Source organism: Monodelphis domestica, chromosome 4, assembly GCF_027887165.1.
Source record: "Monodelphis domestica isolate mMonDom1 chromosome 4, mMonDom1.pri, whole genome shotgun sequence".
NCBI lineage: Eukaryota > Metazoa > Chordata > Mammalia > Didelphimorphia > Didelphidae > Monodelphis > Monodelphis domestica.
The window spans coordinates 180778768-180803006 of record NC_077230.1 but is presented as its reverse complement, the minus strand read 5'-3'; the positions used below and the strand labels follow the sequence as shown (position 1 = coordinate 180803006).

Here is a 24239-nt window from a genome sequence, read left to right as displayed (position 1 = left end):
CAAAGAATTATAGTCAAGGTCTATAATCCAACAGGTAAGGAAAGAGGATTGTTTGGGGGGTTTTTGGTGGGGGGAAGCCTTTTTAAAAACTATGGTACTATTTTCTCTATGCAGAGATAGTATTCAACCATAAAAACTGTCAGACTAAGATAAAGACATTTCTATTTTTGGCTCTATTCTAGGGTTTTTCAAAAAAGGGGAAAAATTTAAAAAAGCACTCAATGCATAAATACAAATTGGATTCAGGAGGAAATGTATTCTTATTTAAAGTAAGCTTAGATAAGCACAAGAGAATCATAGCACACATGACAGAATGACCACAACAGAATTCAATAGCTCATACATCACTACTAACATAGTCAGCTGAAAAGCTAATATCCAAGCCTCAATGGGACACAGATATGCATTTTTGAAAAGCTGATGATGTCATTTCATATTTCACTTCTTTTTTTTTTTTTAACTGTTTTTAAAAACTCTTATCTTCTGCCTTAGAACCAATTTTGGTTCTTGGTTCTTGGTACCAACTCACATTTGCTGCTGTTTAGGCAATCTCTCCCCCTTGCTCTGGGGTTCTAGGGAAGGGAATTGGCTCCTGCCATTGAAATCTCTCTGTACCTTTAGAAGTTCACAAGGAATAGAGAAGGGAAACAAAGAAGGAGGCAAAGGCAGCAACACAGAATCAAACCTATACTCTATGTGGGAAGCCACAGCCTCACCATCAATAAATTAAGGTACAGAAAGACCTTCCTTCTTCACTCCTAGTTGGAATCACATCTTACTAACTGTGAAGCTATAGCTGAGAGAAGTACCAGTCAAAACCCGTGCTTTCTTTTACAATATTTGGAAGCTTGGAAGTGAGAATGGCTTTGAAGTTGTATATTTTGGGGAGAGCAGGAAGTTGTGGGTTCAGGGGATATAGATAGCACAAAGTCTGGAGTCAAGAATTCCTGAGTTCAAACCAAGCCTCAAACACTTTACTAGATGTGTGACCCTGGGCAAGCCACTTTACCCTGTTTGCCTCAGTTTCTCATCTATAACATAAACTGGAGAAGGAAATGACTTGCTGGTATCTTTTTCAAGAAACCCCAAATGGGGTCATGAAGAGTCAGACACAACTGAAACAATTAAATTAACAAAATGGGGATAAGAATAACATAACAGTTTCAGTGTTTTTATGAGGATCAGATACGACAATAATTGTAAAGCTCTTAGCATAGTGCCTGGCACATAGTAAGCACCATATAAATATGTAATTTTTGCTTATTATTATTATTAATAATAAGTCATATGATCACATATTTGGAGGTGGAAGAGAGTTTTAAAAGCTATCAAGATCATTATCTTTATTTTATGCATGAGGAACTTAAGATTCTAAGAAATTGTCCACATTGATACAGAGACAGTTGATACAGTTGATAAGGGAAGCAGGATCTGAACCCAAGTCTTTCCCCTTTAAATCCTGTGTCCTTTCCATTCTGGGTTATTAATTCCGTGATGAGTCCATTTTAAGACATGTTGAATTTGAAGTACCAGTGGAGTTATCTATCTAGGAGTTGGAGATTTAGGACTACATTTCAGTTTTTTAAGATCAGGATATAAAGACTTGAGAGTCACTTGAATTTCTTCTAGTAATTTCTTCTAGTCACTTCAGACTAGAAGAAATTACCATGAAAAAGAGTAGATAGAAGATAAGAGGACGGGGAGAATACCTCAGGGAGTACCAAAGTTTGAGGGCTAAGAAATGATCAGACAAGTAGGAAAAGAATCAGGAGAGAGAGAAATGTGTCATAGAAGCCAAAGGATGAGAGAATAAACAGGAAGAAAAAAATGGTCGACAGTGCTGAAAGCTGCAGAAGGATCAAGGTAAAGAAGAATTGAGAAAATTCAACTGAATTTATTATTAAGGAGTCATTGGTAAAACTAAAAAGTTGGTGGGGAAATCCAATTACAAAGGGGTAAAGGGTGAGTGCTCAGCAGGGAAATGGTGGTAGTGAATGTAGACCTCTCTAGGATTTTACAACAAAAATAACGAATTAGTTTGAAGTCTGGGGGGTGGTGGTGGTGGTCAAGGGACTATCTATTTAAGAATAAGGTTATAAATTAGGACCCAGTAGGCTAGACAGAATCTGAAGATAAAAGAAGGAAGAATTAATGAGTCAAATTCCTAAAAGAGATGGGAGAAGATGAGATCAAGGTCACAAGCAGCAAGGTTGAGCTTTACAAGGAGAAGGGCCATCTCATTCTCTTAGCATGGGGCAAAAGATGGCAAGATGAAGATGAAGAGAAGGTATGAGGGAACTTGGGCTGAATGCCTTAACCTCTTTAGGAAAGTATGAAGTGAAGTCCTATGATGTGAGAAAAGAACCTGGGTTAAAAATTGAGTGATTGAAAATAGAAGATACGGTGTAGAATGTTTAGTAACTGACATTCTAGACTGAGAACAATGTGTTTAAAAAAAAAAACAAGAAAAACTTTTAGAGCTAAACAATTTTCCAAAATCTTCTGCAATTTTAGTTCCATCATCAGAATCCTTGGGCACTACTATTTTTGAATGTCTAGCTAATTTCCTTGATTTAAAATCAATTTCAATTTTGACAAACAATAATGGTCTGCTTCACAGTCCCAGCTCCAGTACCTGGAGGGCATGAATTCTAATTCCATTCCTGACACAACTTGCCCTCCTGTACTAAACGAATCCACAACCTTCTTTATTTCTTAATTATCTTCCTCATTCAGTCCTTTTGTATCTGATTGGAACAAAATTACTGAGTTCAAAATTAAAGCCTACTATGTGCCAAGCACTGTGAAGGGCACATGAGAAGTGAGAAAGATGCATTTTGTCCTTACGGGTGTCAAGAACTTAAATTAAGCTTCTAAAGAGAAAAAACTTGTTCATCTGAAATAACAAGAGAACAACATGAGACAGAATAAAATCAAGTGCTAAATGTGAGGTTACAAACAGCAAGGGAAATGAAATCAGAGAGGAGAGAAATCAATGGGGAACAGATTTGTAAAAGAAAGTTACATAGGTAACTACTGATTGTCCAAACAGGAAGGGATCTTAGAAATAATCTTGTTTAATGCCTATGAACCACAGAGTAAAGTTTATGTAAAATATAAAAAACATTGTTAAAAACTTTAAAATCTTAATAAAAATAAAAGCCTTATGGAAAATGAGGGGATGCCCTCCAGTTAGGGAATGGCTGAACAAATTGTGGTATATGTTGGTGATGGAATACTATTGTGCTCAAAGGAATAAAGTGGAGGAATTCCATGGAGACTGGAACGACCTCCAGGAAGTGATGCAGAGTGAGAGGAGCAGAGCCAGGAGAACACTGTACACAGAGACTGATATACTGAGGTACAATCGAACGTAATGGACTTCTCCATTAGTGGCAATGCAGTGATCCTGAACAACCCGGAGGAATCTATGAGAAAAAACACTATCCACATCCAGAGGAAACACTGTGGGAGTAGAAACACAGAAGAAAAACAACTGCTTGATTACATGGGTCGAGGGGGATATGATTGGGGATGTAGACTCTAAATGAACATCCTAATGCAAACATGAACAACATGAAAACAGGTTTTGATCAAGGACACATGTAAAACCCTGTGGAATTGAGTGTTGGTTAGGGAAAGGGGTGAGAGTAGGGGAGGGAAAGAATATGATTCTTGTAACCAAAGGAAAATGTTCTAAATTGACTAATTAAATAAAAAATTCAAAATAAATAAATACATCAATAAAAGGCTTGCCAAGCTAGTTAGTATCATTCTAGAGCTAAAATCTAGGGTTCAAGACTTCTTATCCAGCAAGTTCCTAGAATGAAGAGATTCCCTACTTCACAATCACAGAAATTTGGAACTGAAAGTGACCTCAATTTACTTCTACCTATATGTGAGAAAGCTAGCTCAGTCACTACTAAGCAAGTCATTGACCCTCTATGGGTCTCAGTTTCCTCATTTCTGAAAGGATAGGACTATATTGAAAGACCTCTAAGGTATCTTCCCATATCCCCTCAGGTATAACACAGCCAATTAGTGGTCAGACCACTTTCACTGGAAGACCTACTATGAGAGAGAGCCAACATCTCTTCCAACAGTATATTCCCTTCTAGAAAACTCTAATCACTGGGAACCTTGTCTTGTTTCCTTTTCCCCTCTGCTCTTTCTCCTATCCTCTTTGGCCAGGCAGAAGTACCTCTTCTACATGAAAGTCTTTAAAACACTTGAAGTTAGATACCATGTCTTCTTCCAACTTAGGTCTTCTCCAGTCTTTTCTGGCTCTAGCTCTCTTTATTTATTTCTTATTGTTTAAATCCTTACCTTCATGTATTGGTTCCAAGGCAGAAGAGTGGTAAGGGCTAGACAATGGGGCTTAAGTGACTTGTCCAGGATCACACAGCTGGGAAGTGTCTGAGACCAGATTTGAATCCAGTATCTCCCATCTCTAGGCCTGGCTTTCAATCTACTGAGCCACCTAGTTGACCTCAGCAGTAGCTCTTTCAATTGACTCATGTTATGTGATCTCAAAGCACTTTATCATACCAAAGCTGACCTTGTCTAGAAGCTTTCCAGCTTATTAATAACCTATATAAAATGTTGTGCTCAGAACTGAACAGAATTCTCCCAATTGGGTCTGATTAAAGTAGAATATAGCAAGATTATCCTACACAACACTTGATCACCTGACTCATTGGCATTCTCATCAGCCATCTGCAATGTTAAAATTCTCTTCCCTTCTCATCTTCATCTCCTAATCTCCCTGGTTTCATTCTCGTCTCAGCTAAAATTTTACGTTCTGCAAGTTGCCTTTTCCAATGCCCAACAATGCTAATGACTTTCTTCTATTAATAATCTCCAATTTATCTTGTCTTCCCCAATAGACTAGATGTTTCTAAAGAGCAAAGATTGTCTTCTAACCTTCTTAATATCCCAAGAGCTAAGCACAGTGCCTGGAGTATAATATTGTTGTTCAGTCATTTTTAGCCCTATCTGACTGTTCATAACTTCATTTGGGGTTTTCTTAGTAAAGACACTGGAGTGGTTTGCCATTTCCTTCTCCATTTCATTTTGCAGATGAGAAAACTGAAGCCAAGAGGGTTGTGACTTGCCCAGGGTCACACAGCTAGTAAGTATCTGGGGCCAGATTTGAACCAAGAAGATTAGTCTTCCTGCCTCTGAGCCTAGCATTCTATCCACTGTCCCATCTAGCAGGCAAAAAGTGGGGATTTAATAAGGCTTGTGGACCAATATCACCCCTTCCCTGGTCCTGGACACCAGGTCTCTAATGTAGTCTAATTTTGTATTAACATGTTGGGCTGCCATAATGCATACCAATTGTCAAAAAAAAAAAGACAGAACCTAGCATACTTTGGACCGTTAATAAATACTATCTGAAATAGCATAAAGGATTTAGAAAATTTAAGACAGTTTTTATTAATATGAGATGAAACAAAAGTGACTGGGCATCTTATGTTAAAAGAGCTAGCGGGTTCTGGGAAGTAGAATTACAATCATATGGAGATATATTTAAGGGTTATTTTGGCATACATACCTAGAGAGAGAATAAACTTGCATTTATAGCCAAAAACTCTGACAAATATTTAATTACGAAGGCTCTTGATTTACTTATAAAACATTATTATCAAGAGAACTGACTGGATAAAATGGATGTGAAGATGCAATGGAGAAGATTATCAAGGTCCTTCAAATGTAAAATAAATCTTACATTCTTCTGCAGACTAGCTGAAAATGAATGGACAAAAATAAATACAGAGATCGGCTATCAACAAATGAACACTGCAGAAGATGGTGTAATATTAAACCAAATATAAATCAGAAACTGTCCTCATGGAACTTACATTCTACTGGGAGGGATACGAGATACTCACAAAAAAGCACATACAAAAGATTATTCCAAATAATACAAAACAATTTCATGAAGGTGATAATACTAACAGAGGGAGGAAGATAGTAAAGGTCTTGTGTGGGAGGTCACTCCTGGCTAGAGCTTTGAAGGAAAGAAGTTCATAAAGTCATACTATAACATTGTTTGTCAATCACCCATATAAGCCATCGTTCCTTTGGAACTAATTGGCTCCATTAACTAACTGGTTCACCTAACTTTGAGTTTTCATAGAACGAATGAATGACATTAGTTCCAGAATATAATCTATATGAGGAAAACAAAACAACTGGAGGTTTCCGAAAGATTGATTTAAAAAAATATTGAAGCCATAATGGTCTTGGTAAGAACACTAAGAGATATCATTTACACTGTAACTGGAGTAACAAAAGGGGTCCCTGAGATACAGCAGTTTCTCCAGCACTTTTGCTACATGCTACTTGGTAGGAATTCAACTCTCCCTAAGGTAGGATTCACCTTCTCTGTGGGCACTCAAGTATGAGAATACTCATTAACTGTAATCCAGGAAAATTTTCTCCTTACAAAATATTTAGGCCATGTAAAATTATCACACAATAAATCAGCATCTCCTATGTATAAGACATTGTGCTAAGAACTAAGGACACAACAATAAATATGGCCCTTTCCATAAGACATGTTTACATATAAATACATGCAGAATATATACAAACTGAATACAAGATAGTTTATAGAAGAAGGTTTCTGCAGGCTAAGTGAATAATAAAAAGCCTCCTTTAGATAGTGGCACTTGAGCTGAATTTCCTTCCTTCCTTCCTTCCTTCCTTCCTTCCTTCCTTCCTTCCTTCCTTCCTTTCCATCTTAAAATCAGTACTATGTGTTGGTTCCAAGGCAGAAAAGCAGTATGGCTAGACTTGAACCCAGCACCTCCTGACTCCAGGCTTGGCTCTCTGTCACTTAGACACTTAAATGCCCTTTCAGCTGAGTTTTCCAGGAAACCAGAGATTCTATCAAACAGAGAGATGAGGAAGGAGGGAATTCCAAGAATGGAGAAGAACCCATTCAAAGTCACAAAGATGGAAAAAGGAATATTGTGTGAGAGACAGACAAAAGGCCACTCTGGCAGGGTTATAGATCAAGAATTTTTTAAATGCTTCTGGATGATGCTAGTGATGGCCAGAACTTAATAAATGCTTTTTGGTGATGATCGTGACAGCCAGAACTTAAATGCTTTCTGGTGATGGCCATGACGACATTAAAATAAATAATATTTCTATAATGCTTTAAGATTTGCAAAGTACTTTACAGTATTAATCATTTCGGCCTCACTAAAAGATGAGAGAGTTGAAGTGATCTGTCCATGGTCACAGAGCTAGTAAATGTCAGAAGTAGGACATGAAGATGAGCATTCTGGGCTAGCACCCTCCTAACTACACCACAATGCCCCTTGAGAACTAACACCAATAAAGAGTATCTAAGCAGGATCATCCTGACTAAAATATGTGACTGATCAAATACTGGAAAGAGTTAAAGATTTGACTGATATCTGAATTTCATACTTGTCCAATTCCAGCAGACAGGTCATTATTACCAACCCCCCACTAAAATGGTCACCAGGAGATCTCTTGGTTGATCTAGTGAGCAAAGCTGCTTAGAATGGAAATAAAGTGTGATGCCTGAACTGTTCTCCAGAGAGAGATGGTTTCCTCTCTGCCCAGGAAGAAGCTGCTACCCTCTGCTTTCAGCCCAAGAAATGAAAATTTGCTCCCTGGGGATGCCAATCACCTGGTGCTTTGCACAAGCACTAAATTTTCTTAAAATATTTTTCTTTTTTAGGAAAGGAAGTGAATAAGACACTAACTGCCAATGGGAGCTTGGGGACTTCTTAACACTCAATCATTGACATGATGGAGCAGAACAGCTCCATCTATTATATCAAAGTCTCATCAGAGACTTTAATCCTTTCTGAAAGGAAATCTCAGCCCAGAGACCTTAATTTAGTGAATAATAGGGATTCTGATTAACCACTGCAAGGAGAATGGTTCTGAGGCCAGACAATAAATGCTCTGCAAAAGGGTGGACAAAGAAGGTTGAAAAAATTCCTATTACACGCAGGAGATAAATCCTTTAGGTGGATTCTAAGTGGTTAATTTTCCATTCCCTTTCGCTGTCTCCCTAACCCACCATCCCCACTCACATGTGTTCTATCCTTCCAAGTGTACAATGTGTATTCTGAGCATTAAGCTGACATTAGCCTGTCACATGTATCAGACAGGTGCAGCAAAGGGGCTATTTCATCAACTCTGTTTACCTCAGCAAGCTGGTGGTGATGTGAATATCCCTCTTTGGTCTACTTCCCTAGCCCCTTATTCCTACTGTTTCAGATTTAGACTTTAAAAGAAGAGTGTAGAGATAAGGGAAAAGGAGGGGAAAGGAGGAAGGAAGGAAGGAAGGAAGGAAGGAAGGAAGGAAGGAAGGAAGGAAGGAAGGAAGGAAGGAAGGAAGGAAGGAAGGAAGGAAGGAAGGAAGGAAGGAAGGAAGGAAGGAAGGAAGGAAGGAAGGAAGGAAGGAAGGAAGGAAGGAAGGAAGGAAGGAAGGAAGATTGAAAGAAAGAAAGCATCTTGCTTGTTCTTTTCTCTCTTCCTCCTCCCTCCCTCTCTTCCTTCCTTCCTTCCTTCCTTCCTTCCTTCCTTCCAATTTGACAGAAGATGCCTACATCCCAAGGCAAGACCTATTTAGCTCTCTAGGTGGGATCCCATTACTGTGGCTCAGTAACTGCCTTCTGTGAAGCCAAGGACATGTAACAGGTTAAATGGGTCATAGGTTTCAAACTTGTGGGCCTTAATAAATCACATATATTTTAGCCTTCCTGCTAGTAATATCAGATAATGAGATGAATGATTGAATGTATGACACAGTGGTCAATTATCATGTGGATGATATAAATTCTATTGCACTGAGCACATTTATCTCTGTATTGATCTGGCTTTGCTAGCAAGGCTCATAAATTACTAGCCTCCCATAACCATATGATAAATACTCTAATAACAGAATGCCACCAACTCCTGTTTTCTCAATAAATCCCCTTGCAACTTACAGCTCGAAGAGTAAAGGAGTGTGAGACTAAGGGTTTTATTTTATTTTATTTTATTTTATTTTATTTTATTTTATTTTATTTTTGACTGAAAAGGATGAAGAATGAAAAGGATGAAGAACATGGGGGAAACCTGCCAAATATTATACACATCAAGGACCTACACCTTGGGAGATCTTGGGAATATGCCAGGGATATTCACTGACTGACCTTTGAAAAATGCTTTTATTTGACTAAAAATCTCCAAACACAATAACTCTATTTTAAAAAAGCTAACGATTACTTGTTTGTGCCTATTTTTGAATTATATTTCTCAGCCATAAGATTTAGAGCTATAAGTGACCCCAACAGTCAATCTGGTTCACACTTCCTGCTCTACAGTTGGAGAATGTGGCCATAAAAAAAAGGAGAATGGCTCTTCCATAGAAAGTAACATGGAGGGCTAAAATTGGCAGCATGTTGTAATGAAGAGAGAGATGGACTTTATAATTAAGAATATATGAATTGGGCAAAGGGAGTCAGCTAGATGAGGGTCAGTGAGGGATCCAGGCCTGGAGACAGAAAGTCCTGGGTTCAAATCTGTTTTCAGATACTTCCTAGTTGTGTGATCCTGAGCAAGCCACTTAATCTCAATTAGCCAGTCCTTACCCCTATTCTGTCTTAGAACTGATTCTTAGTATATATTTTAAGACAGAAGATAAGGGTTTAAAAAAAGATGTGGGTTCAAATTGCATTTGAGATATTTATTAACTGTTTAAACTTGAATTAGTCACTACTCTCATCCCCAAGTTTCTCCAGAATAAAAGGAGATACTAATAACACCCAGCTTACAAAACTATCATGGAGAGCAAAAGAAATTATTCATGTAAAGTGCTTTGCCAGCTCTTAAGGGCCATGTAAATGTGAGCTATTCGTAAATTCAGGGCCTCTGATTCCAGACCTCAAATCTTTCTACCTTGAACAAATTCTGTGAAAAATATTAGCCTGCTTGGTCTTCCCCTCTATGAGATGTGGGACCACTTCAATTTTATATCAAGGGACAGCAAATATATAGGCTAAATGTTTCTGGGCTCCTCAAATTCCCTCCCCTCACCATGGGGCCAAGAGCCAGTCTCAAAATGGCAGCACTATAAATTAAAAATAAATTATAGTATAAAGCTGAAGCCCCTCCCACACTTCTATTGAGGGCAAGTCAGCTTTACAGTGAGAGAGGGTAGGCAGACCAGAGGTCTGGACCCTTACAGGAACCTCTCTACTTATCTATAGCAGGCTGCATATAAAACTTTGAAGTTGTCATCCAACATCTAAGCTTCTTGGTTCTTCACTTGGTAAACTGAGAACACTTTCACTGATCTCTTAAAACCCATAGAAAGGTCTAACAAACTATAGTGGTCAAAGTAACATAGTGCTTCTAACTAGAACAAATCCCCTCAAGAATAAACAAATAAAAAATCCCTCAAGATAGGTGGCTGCTATTTTTGGTATTATATATTATTTTTATTTTTTTGATTTTTGAAAAATCTAGTTTCTTCTCTCCCACTTCTTCTTATCTCTCTTCCCTTCATTGGAGAGGAAATCAATTAACCAATAAACATTTATGGAGAGCTTCTTAGGTACCAGGAACTGTACTAAGAGCTGGGGATACAAAGAGAGACAAAAGATACTCCCTGCCCTTCAAGGGCTTGTAATGAGAGAGGGGGAAAGCTTATAACAAATACATATTGTCAAGCAAAACAAAAATCTCCCATGAGTCATGTCCAAAAAATATTTGTCTCATTCTAATTCCTGAATTTCTTTCAGGATGTGGGTAGTCTACTTCATCTTTGGCTCTCTAGATCATGGCTGGTCATTATGTTGATCAGAATTGTTAACCTCTTTCAAAGTCATTCACAATGCTATAGAAACTATTCTTTTGGTTCTGCTCACTTCACTCTGTTTCAATTCATACAAATCTTTCCAGTGAGATACACTGTTGAGTGAGTGCTTGACTGCAGGTGGAAGCTTTAGCGAAGGTGACCCTTGGTAGACAATCCCCATTCCACCAAGAGGGTTTGGAGCAGTCTTGTGTAGTCTGAGAAGCCAGTCTTCCATCTTTTCCAAATCACTAGGGAGCATATGATGTGTGACTATACGAGGTCCTCTAAGAATCCTCTCATAATACAAATTTCCCAGATCACCAGAAAGATGAGATAATATTTCCTTGACTCTCTGAGTCTGATTTCTCAGACTCATGATCTGACTTCCTTTAGCTGGAACTTCATTTCTTTGAATGCATTCTAATGTGAGCTAGGCTAGATAATTCTAAAGAGAAGTAGAAACCCATAAAATTAAAGTCTCCAAAATCATCAAGCTTTTGATTCTAGCTTTTGATACTCCTGGCAAGAGGAAGCAGCAAATAACAGATATGAAGATAATAAGTCCAAGAAATATATTCCTGTAATGACCAAATAAATCTATTGTAGAGTGCTCAGTTTATACAATGTGGGCTCCTCAGGAGGCACAAAGACCCAAAGAGGCTAAGTGATGAAGTGAATAAAATGCTGGACCTGGAATCAAGAAGCCTGAAACTCAAATGTGACTTTAGACATTTACTAGCAGTGTGTCCTTAGGCAAGTCATTTAACTTCTACCTATCTCAATTTTCTCATATATAAAATGAGGGTTTGGGGGATTGTTGGGAGAATTGAAGGATATTTATAAAGTATTTAGCAGAGTACCTGACACATAGTAGATGCCTAATAAATACTTGTTCACTTCCCTTTCCCGCCATAGATCTATTATAAGAGATATAGCATAGTGCTGTTGGGGAGCTAGCTTGGAAGGAGATTATCTAATCCCACTTCCCTCATTTTACAGATCAGGAAACTGAGGTCTAGAGAGGTTAAATGACTTGCCCAATAATATACAGGGAGTTTGTGGTAGGGTCCAAATTAAAATTCAGCTCCACTAACTCTCAGTCTAGTGATCTTTCTGCTATTCCAGGCTTTTGAATAGTGGCCAAGAGCCTAAATTAGGAGTCAAAAGGACTGAGATCCAGTCAAGATGGTACCAAAATGGTGGTCACAGTTTCAAGACTGGAGGAGGGGGCAGTCACAGTTTCCCCCACCATAGTTCTTAATGCTGACCACTTCCCTCAACTTAGAAAATGAGTTTATAAAGGGTTTTCAAATGAAGGCAAAGTAGGTTGCTGGCTACTGGTGTGATTGACACAACTTCAGAAAGTCCACATGGAAAGAAAAATTAAAGTTTCTTTACTTCTGAGATAGGACAGACTCTGGTTATTTGCTGAGAAGCCTATATTTGTCACAGAATCAGAGAACAATAGAACACAAGCATTACAAGAGACACTGAAGGCCACATAGTTCAAGTCGAATTAGACCAAGAATCTTCCTACAACATACCCAACAAGTTGTCAGCCAGGCTATGGTGAGAGGAAAATCATTACCTCCTGAGACAATGCAGCCCACTTCTGAATAGATCTAATATTGGAAGGTTTTCCTGACAAGCCCAAGTTCATCTCTCTGCAGTTTTTAACCCAGTGTTCTTAGTTATCTTCTTTGAGATGAAGCAGAACAAAGCTAATTTCTTTTCCACTTGACAACCATTCAAATATCTCAAGACAATTACCATGTCTTCTTCTAAGTCTTCTCTCTAAGCTAAACATCGTCTTCAGTTCTGGTCTCATACTTCTGGATTCACTCTAATAAGTCCATGTTCTTCCTACAGTATAGTGTCTAGAACTGAAAACAACAGACAGTATTTGATCTGAAATGGGTAAAATGAAGTGGGACTATTACTTCCCTAGTCTTGTAGCCCTTTCCCTCCAGGAAGTACTAGCTCTGCTTACCACCTCCTGAGAATAAATACAGGAAGATTTAAAGGACCAAGAAGGATATTTGTGGGAATTTTGTTCATTGTTAAGAAATTAATTTTTGCAAAGTATTTATGTGATGCATAATTAGGACCCTTCTTGGTTGCCAGACGAGCCCTTAACTCCTGAGAAGCCATGTAATGGAAAGGACACTAAGGAGGCAGACAGAAGATCTAGTCTTGGCTCTGCCATTAATTAGGCTTGTGAATGATATAACAACACCTTTGTCTTAAATTAGACCATTAGCCTTCTCATCACTACAATGAGATGGACTGGATGACCTCTATGGGGCTTTCCATCTCAGAAGCTCTCATTCTACGATCCGATGATTTTCCTTATTAGACTGTAACACCTTTGAACAAGGACAATTTTTTCCCTTCAGTCTTGTATTCCCTGCTCCTAGTACACAGTAGAGGACCAGTAAATAGTCAACTGAACTTCTCATTGGTTGTGATTACAGTTAAGTTTGGTGATACAAAGGGAAAAAATTTTGGATCCTGCCTCAGAAATTTACTAGCTGTATGACCTCGAGCAAGTCACTTAACCTTTTTCAGCTTTAGTTTCCTAATCTTTAAAATAAATAAGGATCAAATGAGATAAGATAAAAAGAACACTCTGCAAACCTTAGGGCATTATTATAAATGTTAGATATTATTGTTGTTGATGTTGTTGAAAATCTAGTAGCATAAAAATGAATTGAAAATAATAAAATATAACTAGAATTAGAATTTATTCCAATCTTCAACAGTCACATCCATTTGGGCTGTTTAACTTTTTTTCCCCCTTACTGTCAATGTAAAATCTATAACATTTCCTAGATTATTATATAAAGAGGCAGTTAGGTGGCTCAATGGATAGAACCTCAGACCTTAACTGAGTTCAAATCTAGCCTCAAATACTTCATAGCTGTGTGATTGAGCAAGTTAACTGCCACTGCCTAGCCCATGCTGCTCTTCTGCTTTGGTACCAATATTTGTATCAATTCTAAGACAGAAGGTAAGGGTTAAAAATAAATAAAGATTATTATATATACAGATCTGCTTGATGCTTTTCCCGCTAGAACTAATATCACCCTGTTTGTCATTCTTTTTTCCTAGCTTCTATTCTTCTTTGAAACCCAGGAAAAACCTGACTCCCTCCCACTCCCAAAAGCCCTGACATTCTCTGGGAAGGTACTTCATCCTAAGGCTCTGGTGAGGTATTTGTTTTGTAGAAGCAAGCCCTAAATCCTGCTGAGCTATCTGTTGGCTCAAATTACAAGAAAAACCGATTTCCAGTGGGATAAGAGAGATTATAAATGGGCCATAAGTGAAATCAGAGTAGGGCCCTTGGAGTCATTAGATGATCAATTAGGTGATCTAAATTAGAATCTCATCAGGGAAATTCAACCTTGAAATATGTAGCTATAGCTGAGCTTCTCATAAAACACAGAATTCCAAATTTTCACAATTAGCATTCTTGAGTTCTATTTATATAGTTGTAAAAATACATGTTAAGGGAAAGAATATTTTAAGTCTTAAATTCTATTTTTTTAATTGTGGATTCCTCCTATGTTTCTATTAATTTACTAATTCCCTGTAGCTCAAGAGATACTAATTAATTCAAAGAGCCATAATAGCTAATCATTGGTCAAATAAATTTTAAAAGGAGAGAGAAAAGCTGTCACTGGAGATACCCGCTGCTCATTTTAATTAAAATTGCTAATTTCTGAAGTAATGTAAATAAAGGTTATTGTATCCTTCTGCTCCAGGAAGTGTTAGCTCTGCTCAAACACCTCCTGAGAAAAAATACTAAAAGATTTAAGAGACCAAGAAGAATATTTCTGGGAGCTTTATCAATCATCCAGCTACAGTATTTATCTTTGCAAAGTTTGTTATTTACTGACATTGCTGAGGTCAGGGAGGAATTAAGCATCCTTGAAACACAAAACAAGGATAGAATACCAGACCTGAATTGTTGACTTGAAGGGAGATATGATCAATATATAGAAAACAAACAAAATGATGCTTGGCTTCATAAACATTCAGACTGGGTGGGAAAGCAGGAAGGTTCTAAAGCAGAATTTCACTGTTAACCAGAAGAACAAAGTAAAGGCTCATCCTTTTCAGTAGCTTTAGAATGAAAAATAATCCAGTTTTTTAAAAAGCTCAGGAGCATAGGGTTTCTACCATTACAAACTATGCCTTATAATTCCATGGCTAATTTTTTACATCAATTTTTGACTCTGGAAATCAAACATGTCAACAAGACATCTTGTCCCAGGAAGCTGTGATCTGTGCAGTTAGTGACTGGGAGACACAATGAAGATCAAAATAGAGAGCTAAAAACAGGATATCGGGAACCTGAGGTGACAGTAGGCTCCAGGAACAGATCTCAAGCAGAGACCTTGATGTCAAGGACAAGGAGGATATTGCTGAGAGAGGCAACAGGCCAGGACTGGACAATGGAGGATTTCAAATGGGGTTCAGGAAAGACTCTGGGTCCCAGTTCTAGCACTCAATGACTTTGTCCTTCTAGGTATCTTTCATGGAATATGGAAGAGGGAGGACACTAAGAGCAAGTGTGGTAATTATCATCATCCTCAGTCCTGGGATGTAGAGAGAACATGATGCAGAAGAAGTGGGTCATGTACCCTAGAAGAAAGACATGACAGTGATAGAACCATTGATTGAGGTGGCCCTGAGTCTGGACAATGTGTAGGCATGCCAAGAGAGGAATCATGTCCATCTAAATTTCAGCTCTCTGGCACAACGTTCCATTCACTCCACCCTAGGGATAATTCTGCTTAAAGTACCAAATCATATAGCACCCCTGACAAAAGGCAATCATGCTCCCTTTGCTGTACCAAATGGACCATTGGACATGTACCTCAAGGATGTCAAAGACAGAAAGAAAATTCCCATAAATAGTAAAGTATTCATAATAGCACTTCTTCTAGTAGGAAAAAAACTAGAAAGAAACTAGGCACTGATTAATTGAGGTAAAGGCTGAACAAACTATGGCATATGAATTTAATGGACTATTATTGTGCCATAAGAAATTACAGATATAAAGAACTCCCAGAAACATGGGAAGACTCTTAAGAAGTTATTAAGAATGAAAAAAAAAAAACAGAACGCAGAGAGCAACATACATAACAACTATAATAATGTAATTTAAATTAACAAAATAATGATACTAGAAGCCAGTTAAGTTCAGTTTAAAGCTAATGACCAGGTAACTGGGCGCAAGGGACGGATAGTAATACAAATCTCCCTCTTCCCAGTAGAAAGGTGGGAGATTATGTTAAATGTCATATTTTTTACATTTATATGTCATATTTATTGTATTTTTCTTTTTGACAAAGAAAGGTTATAGAGGAAGGAGAGACTTGGAAGGAGGACATGTTTATATTGTATAAAAAATAAATGGTATCAGTAAAACTAAAAAAAATTGTTTTATTATCTAATGAGTACAAAACCCTTGGACAAAATAAGGTTAAAATCTGCTTTCTGATAAGCAATATTTTAGCAACACAATAGGAAGAAACCCAGGAACAAAACAAAAGTAGCCATTTTGTTTTTGAATTGAAAGATGCACAATGAGCTGAAATTACAAAGAAAATGTCAAAATCTGCTCTGGACCAGGGTGTGGCAATCCAGAGAAAGAAGGCAATTGCTGCTAGGATAGGATCAAAATGAAAAAGGGCAGCTGAATGGAGCAGGGCTGTCACTACAGAGGTCTGGACTGGTACTTGCACCAGATAAACTTGTTATGCAAATGGTATTAGCCAACAGGAAAACAGCAGATAAAGAAATTGCTCTAAAGCCAACCACTTGTCATAGAAGTGACAAAAAACCTCAGGCAGGCTCCTAGCCAGGATAAAAGGCAGTATGGAATTATAGGAGTTTTGCTTTAAATTTATGTAACTAAGCTGTCAAGAGTCATGCATTGACAAATGCATAACTAACACATATAAATGAGTCAATTATCACTAATGACTAAGGGTTGCAACTGGGAGTCTGATGTTTTCATTATTTTATTTTAAATCCAGCAACCTGGTTTACTAATGGGATTCTAGACCTGCTTTTAAAAGTACATTTTCACCAAATTCAATGGGCTACTAACTACTAACCTGCAAGATTCTGGGGTTCATCCCAGGGTAAACCTTTCCTAATGATACTTAGCTTTTATCTCAGCTTGGGAGGTAGGAATACACAAGGGTCAGACAAACCTATTTAAATGGTCATCTTAATATACAAGCAGCTGATGTGCTGTAAAGAGTGGCCATACCTTCCTATGCTGATTAGGTCATTTGACTTACTATGATATTTTTTTCTTGAATTTTCTGATCTGGACTTGGGCTGGAATACTTTCTAGATCTATTTGGAGGAGTATCAGGGGCTGCTTGACTTCACTTTCTGCTACTTACCTGATTGATTTAATCTTATTTCACATACACATCTCTGGTTGCCCCTGTCCTTTTCATTTCTTTGTAATCCTTTGTTACAAGTATGAAAATGATGGACAGCTCTGGGAACTCCAAAGGTGAGAACAATCATTCCTAGGACAGTACTGGATCTAATCCTCCAGTCCACAGTTAATTTCTCTAAGGGGCATAATTATAAGCCTTTCATATATTTCACAATTATACTCCAAAGAGCAGAATTACTATGAACCTGGGCCTTTTCAATTTGCCCCATCAGACCATAAGTCTAACCTCTTCTAATACCTATGTTAGAAGCATGTGGAGACTTTATGAGTTGATAAAAACCATATCCACAGTAATTACAACAATGTAAACAGAAAGAACAAAAAAAAATGAATGGGAATATTTATTATTACGATGACTAGTCTTTCCTTGATGAATAAATAAGAAAATGCACTTCCTTTCTTCCTCCATAGAAGTATAAGATGTTGCATTTAATATGTATTTAATAGTATAATATGTTGGTTAATTTTGTTGAATTTCATTTTCCCCCTCTCTTTCATCTCTATTCTTTGTTATAAGGGATGACTATCCAGATAGGGGAGAGAGATATATTTGGAAATGTAGATTATATTAAAAAAAAAAAAGGATTGATAAAATTGGGTCTTTTATGCCCTTAAATTCTGTCTCAGAAATAATATTGAGGCAGAAGAACAATAAAGAGCTTGACAATTGAGTATAAGTGACTTGCCCAGGGTCATAGAGCCAGGATTGGTCCAAGGTCAGATTTAAATGCAGAACCTCCCAACTCCATGCCTGGATTTCTATGCACTCCGCCATCTAGCTGACCAAATAAAATTGTTTTTAAAGGGGGAAAAATCTGTTTAGACAAAACTATAAACATGGAGTGTGTTTTTCATGGAAACTTTCTAGTGCAACTTCATGCAAGGTAAGGGAGTTACTCTTCAATAGAGAAAGTCTAGGACATCATCTATGGTATTTCTTGAATTTGTAGCATAAACTGCAGAAGAAGTAGCATCGATAGAGGAAGTCTCAAAGAGAGGTAAATTGTCAGCAACTGTAAAGAGTTAAGGATAACAACCAATCATAACATTCTCTTAGGGTAGGCTAGAGTTTACTATTAGTTAGGGATAAATAGGTATTCAGGAGTGATAAAGTTGAATTGCTTTTATTAGGCTGAATGATGTTCAGGCTATAAAGGTCAACCTGTGAACACAAGATTTAAAAAGAGTGGGAAAATGTCAGGGTTTCAAGATGAGGATTACTACAGGCTGTGCTAATGTCAGCTGTGGCCTCATAGTCCTGGCCCTACAAACAATGCCCTGATTTTCCTCATTGATACTTATGCCCCCATACTGTGTAATTGGAAATCTTGTGCCTTTGAACTACATTTCCCAGGAGCCCACTGACTTCCTGTCATTATGTGCTGACATAGACAAGAGATAAATAGGGTGGTCTTCCATGGCTAGCTCTCTTTCCTTCCTGGGTTGGGACACTGGTGGAGTGGGCTGTTTGAACAGGTAGATTAGCCATGGGCACATGGCTTAATTTTGTTACCTTTTTATTTTGTTACTTCTAGTGATTAACAGATATTATGAAATATAGTATTTGGAATTATTACATATTAATTTCCATTTTTACAATATCCAACACCATTTCAGTTTATAGGCATCTCATTTTCAGTCATCAATGTGGAGTTAGTGGATGAGTTCAGGTCTCTCTTCTATTATTTACTATTTCTATGACCTTGGAAACACATTTTATTTCTCTGGGTCTTAGTTTTTTCTGTGAGATGAAAGGAATGGGAGTAGAGATCTTCAAGGTCTCTTCTAAATCTATATCTGAGACTTTTAATTTTATGTTCTTGAAAAGCTATGTAGAAGTCAATTTAAAAAAAAATTAATGAATTGCATCAAGTGTTGCCAAGATCCCTTTCAATTTAAAATATATAATTCTATGATCAATAATCCTAATAGAATCCTATTGGTAACACATTTTATCCAGAAAATTATCCTTTCAGTAATTAATGACTTTTTTTATATTTTTGGCAATTTTGGATTTTCATATATGGTGAAAATCTTTAAAGATGAGTTGGGCTAGACCTAGTGCTGACCATTAAGGGATCTGTGCTTAAGATGTCTAAAAAACTCTGTCCCTTCCTAATTGAAATGAAAGACTATGATTTTGAAAACAAATTTACTTAGGTAAAAAGTAGTGAACTTCAACCACAGTGTTCAGCAGAGCTAGGTATTATTAGTCACCCCAGGTGCAGGTTTTGGTAGATCTAGCCTTTTGCTGTCAATCATGGAGCACACTGCATCTAAATGCTATAGATGTAAAGAAAAGAGACTTTAAACAAGTTGGAAAATAAAGACCACGAGATAGTTAACCATTCTGTTTCTTTGTGCATGGACATGTGGGCTGTATGGGTAGATTTGGGCAAAATTGTAAAGCAGATGAAACAGGTCTTGTTCTTCTCCTCAACAATTATACTTTTCCTCCTTTTGAGATTGTTTTCTTCCTCTTCCCCAGGGCACCCAACAGCAACCCAGCTCTGTCTCCTGTGATCCTCTTATGCTAAATGCTTAGTTCTAAGTACACCGTGGAGTATTTAAAATTGCTACTACCAATCACTCAGTCAATAAGCATTTACTAAGTAGCTATCTGTACCAGGCATTGTACCACTGGTCCATATGGATTTACAAATAAATTATATCAAAAATGTTAATAAGAAATTCACACCAATGCTACGTATATTCATTTAAAAGATTGAGAAAGCACTTTATCTAAACTGCTTTTATGAAACAATTTTGTTTCTAATACCTAAAACATAGAAGAACAAAAGAAAAGTAATACTAAGTTGATATTGTTGCTGGATATTGAATATAATTTATATAATCTTAGCTAAAAATATAGCAACATAATGAAAAAATATTCACTCTGATCATAGTTGGATTTGTCTGAGGAATGTAAGGATGGTTCAATATTAGGACAACAAAAATTAACATCAGGAAAAAAATCCACAAGCACATGATTGTACCTATAGATGCAGGAAAAGTCTTTGACAGAGTTTATAACACTCATTTACAACTGAGCAATCTATATGTAGTTGGGAAACAGTAGAAACTATTTCAGTAGTTTCAAGTATAAATTAAGGAAGTCTCCTTTCTTGGATAATACTTGACATGGTTTTAGAAATGCTAGCAATAGCAATAAGGCAAAAGAAAGACACTGAAAGCATTAACATATACAGAGAGAAGACAAAACAATCCTTGCTTCCTCACAATATCAAGACTTAAATATGAAAATCAGCAAAGAAACGTACCAATAAATAAGAGAAATGCAAATCAAACAATTCTGAGGTTGCAAATTGCATATAGCAAATTGGCAAAACAATAAAAGATGAAAATACTTAGTTTTAGAAGGGCTATGGGAAGACTGGCATACTGTTGGTAGGAACATACATTGGTACAACTCTAGAATTATATTAATTAATCAACTCTGGAATCATACTAAGAATGAGATTAAAGGTGACTGTCTTTTCCCTTTGACCCAGGAATCTCACTCCAGACAAATATCTCAAAGAAGTCAATTAGAAAGGAAAGTATAATATGCACCAACTACCTTTTGGGGTAGCAAAGAATTCGAAATAAAATAGTTGTCCATAGCTATCGATCAATCGACAACTCTATATTAAGTAGTTGCTATGTACCTGCAGCTGTGCTAAGCACTGGGAATAGAGTGAAAAAACAAAACCAAGTTAAAAATGGACTTTGCCTTTGAGCAGTTTACAGTCTAGCAGCTAACCCAATGGTGTATTACTGTCTATGAGAAAAGATGAATATAAGGAAGAGAGGGGTGTGTGGGAAGACATATTAACTGATAAAAGGTAAATAAAGCAGAATCAGGAAAATAACATACACATGAGAACAGCAATATAAATGGAAAAAACAACAATAACAACAAGTATATAAATGAAAGCTACATAATTATAATAACTAAGTATACCCCAAAGAAGAAATAAGACAATGAGTCACCCTCCCTTTTTTTCAGAGGTGGGTGACAAGCATAATTATCAGACTTTATTTATATTTTGATTAGTTTCAATGAACTACCATTTTCCCTCTCTCTCTTTTTAATTTGATGACTCTCTGGACAGAGAAGGACAGGGAAGACTATATTAGGAAATGAGGGTGAAGCAAAACAAAAGATATCAATTATTTTTTAAAAAATTAACAATGGTAAGACAATGTCCACCACTTAGTGTGACTTTACTACCTACAGAGGGGAAAGTCAAGTAAAATGTTTGATTAAAAAGAAACCAAAAAAATGTTGTTGAGCTAAAACTAAATAGATTCTGTCAGTGTTTTTATACCAGAAATTAATAATTTATTTCTGTTTTTAATCATAAAAAATTAATTATATTTATCAAGCATTAAGCCTTTTTTACTATACTATATACATTTATTTAAATATGGAATGTGTTTATCTAATTAATAGTACACATTTTAAAAAGCACTTTATATCCCTTAATGTTTTGCCTCAAGATCAGATAGGTACTAAGTGACCAATCTGAGATTCAAACTATACCCTAACCCTATGACTCCAAAACCAGTTTGATTTATACCTCCTTCATAGTGTCGTTGTGAAAAAGATACATTGTAGGCCTTAAAACTCAATATAAATGTGTTATTAATATTATTTAGTTTCAACCATCTCACAAGGATGAATTAGCTTTGCCCAGGTTCATGTAGTTAAGAAGAATCAGAGGCAGCATTTAAATTCATGTCTTCCTGGAATCTCTTGACTCAGTACAACCTTTTATTGAAAAATAAAATATATGAAATGAAAATTTTAAAGAAAATATAGCTCTGCCCCGGACCCCGTGCAATACTGTAAAACCTTGTGGAACTTTTTTGCTGGCTCTACAACTATTACTTAACAATTATCTAAACAGCTACTACTCTTTCCTTTCTCCCAACAGAAAGTTGCAATATGGATAACAAATCTAAGCCATCTGATCTTCACAGAGTTTTGTGCCAAGCAAAGAAAAAATGTTAATAGCCTTACTCTGGGTCAAAGTGGCTTCTCAGATACATATGGTTCACTGCGTTTAACAGGACAAATTGCAAGACAAGGTCAAGCTCAATCTTCTGTCTTTTTTCCAGAACAAATTTTGTGCTGTAATCTACTAGTCTGTACAACAACTCTGAGTGCAGAGTAAATTCCATAGTTTAGATTTCACCGATCATTCTTCAAGGCCTCGCTGGGTAAGCAATTTTTAATGGAAGAAATACTCACTGTGAAATGAAGTGGTTGAAACCCCAGCACCATTTTTCTGGATGAAGTAAAGTAGGTGGAGGATTCCTAAAAATAAAAAAAGAGAATCGGGTTATTTTTCCTTTTAAAAAATAAAAAAAAATAGTTCTGTTTAAGGAGGGAAATATCCTTATCAATATATTTGTTAATATCACTAAACACAATCAGCATCATTTTTCCTAGGTAGAAAACCTAGCAAGTTTCTGCAAGATGCAATGATATTTTCATTCATTCATTTACTTATTCATTCAACAAATCATAGTAGGAACTCATTTTATGTGACACATTCCAGGACCCTTTGTATAGGCTGAAAATTGCACTTACTAGCAAACTGTTATCATTTAATCAATATTTCTTAAATGAACATGCCTGGGCACTTTATAACTTTTCTTAGTTTTATCAGAGAAACCAGCATCACTGCTCTTGCACACAGGGGCCATTATTAATAACTAAATAGCATGAATGAAACAAAAAGAAGCATTGTTCCAATGTGGACATGACTTAGTACGAGCCAGAACTCTGGACAGACGCTGATATGGGAGCTAATATTTGGTATGAAATAATGTAAAGACTCACACTAATGCTTCTCAGAGAGGGAATGAAAGATTTGAACTGCTGTGAGACTTTATGCCATTTGGGAAAATGTGGATTGAATGCATAATAAAAATGTTTTATTTTATATATTTTCCTGCCTTTATTTTTTCAAGTGTCAATTGAATATGCGCCTGTTGAGTTTGCATAAAAGGAGGCTCTATTGTATTTTTTTAAGTTCTTGTTCTATGCAAAGCACTGTGCTTCATGTTTTACAAATAATCACACTAAAAACTTAATAAAAGGCAGAAGGACACAGTAGTAGAGGGTCAAACTCAGGAAGACCCGAGTTCAAATCCAGCCTTAGATATTTATTAGCTTTGTGATCCAGAGTAAGAAGTCACATTAAACACCTGTTTGCCCTCAGATTCCTCATTGGTAAAATGGGATAATAGTATCTACCTCTCAGGACTGTTGTGAGGATCAATTAATATAATATATGCAAAGTAGCACAGTGTCTGTCACAGAGTAATCTTTAAATAAATGTTAGCTATTCTTTTTTTTTTTACTTTTTAAACATTATTTTATTTGGTTATTTACAAACATTATTCGTTGGAAATAATGATCATTATCTTTTCCTCCCCCCACCCCCACCACCACCTCTCTCATAGCTGGCACATGATTCCACTGGGTTTCACATGTGTTCTTGGTTCGAACCCATTTCCATGTTGTTGGTATTTGCTCTAGAGTGTTCATTTAGAGTCTCTCCTCAGTCATATCCCCTCCAACCCTGTAGTCAAGCAGTTCCTTTTCATCAGTGTTTTTACTCCCACAGTTTATCCTCTGCTTGTGGATAGTGTTTTTTAGATCCCTGCAGATTGTTCAGGGACATTGCATTGTCCCTAGTCGAGGAGTCCATCACCTTCGATTGTACCACAATGTATCAGTCTCTGTGTACAATGTTCTCCTGGTTCTGCTCCTCTCACTCTGCATCACTTCCTGGAGGTTGTTCCAGTCTCCATGGAATTCCTCCACTTTATTATTCCTTTGAGCACAATAGTATTCCATCACCAACATATACCACAATTTGTTCAGCCATTCTCCAATTG

The 24239-nt window shown here is 36.8% G+C and overlaps 1 protein-coding gene across 1 annotated transcript in view; it reads right to left on the bottom strand.

Annotated features, from left to right (window-relative positions):
* MYO3B (myosin IIIB) overlaps positions 1–24239 on the bottom strand; it is a 700839-nt gene that overhangs the window by 470330 nt on the left and 206270 nt on the right. The window contains exon 8 of the mRNA XM_056793985.1: positions 22582–22647. Within this exon, the coding sequence (XP_056649963.1) occupies positions 22582–22647 (66 nt within the window). The remainder of the gene's footprint in view (positions 1–22581; positions 22648–24239) is intronic.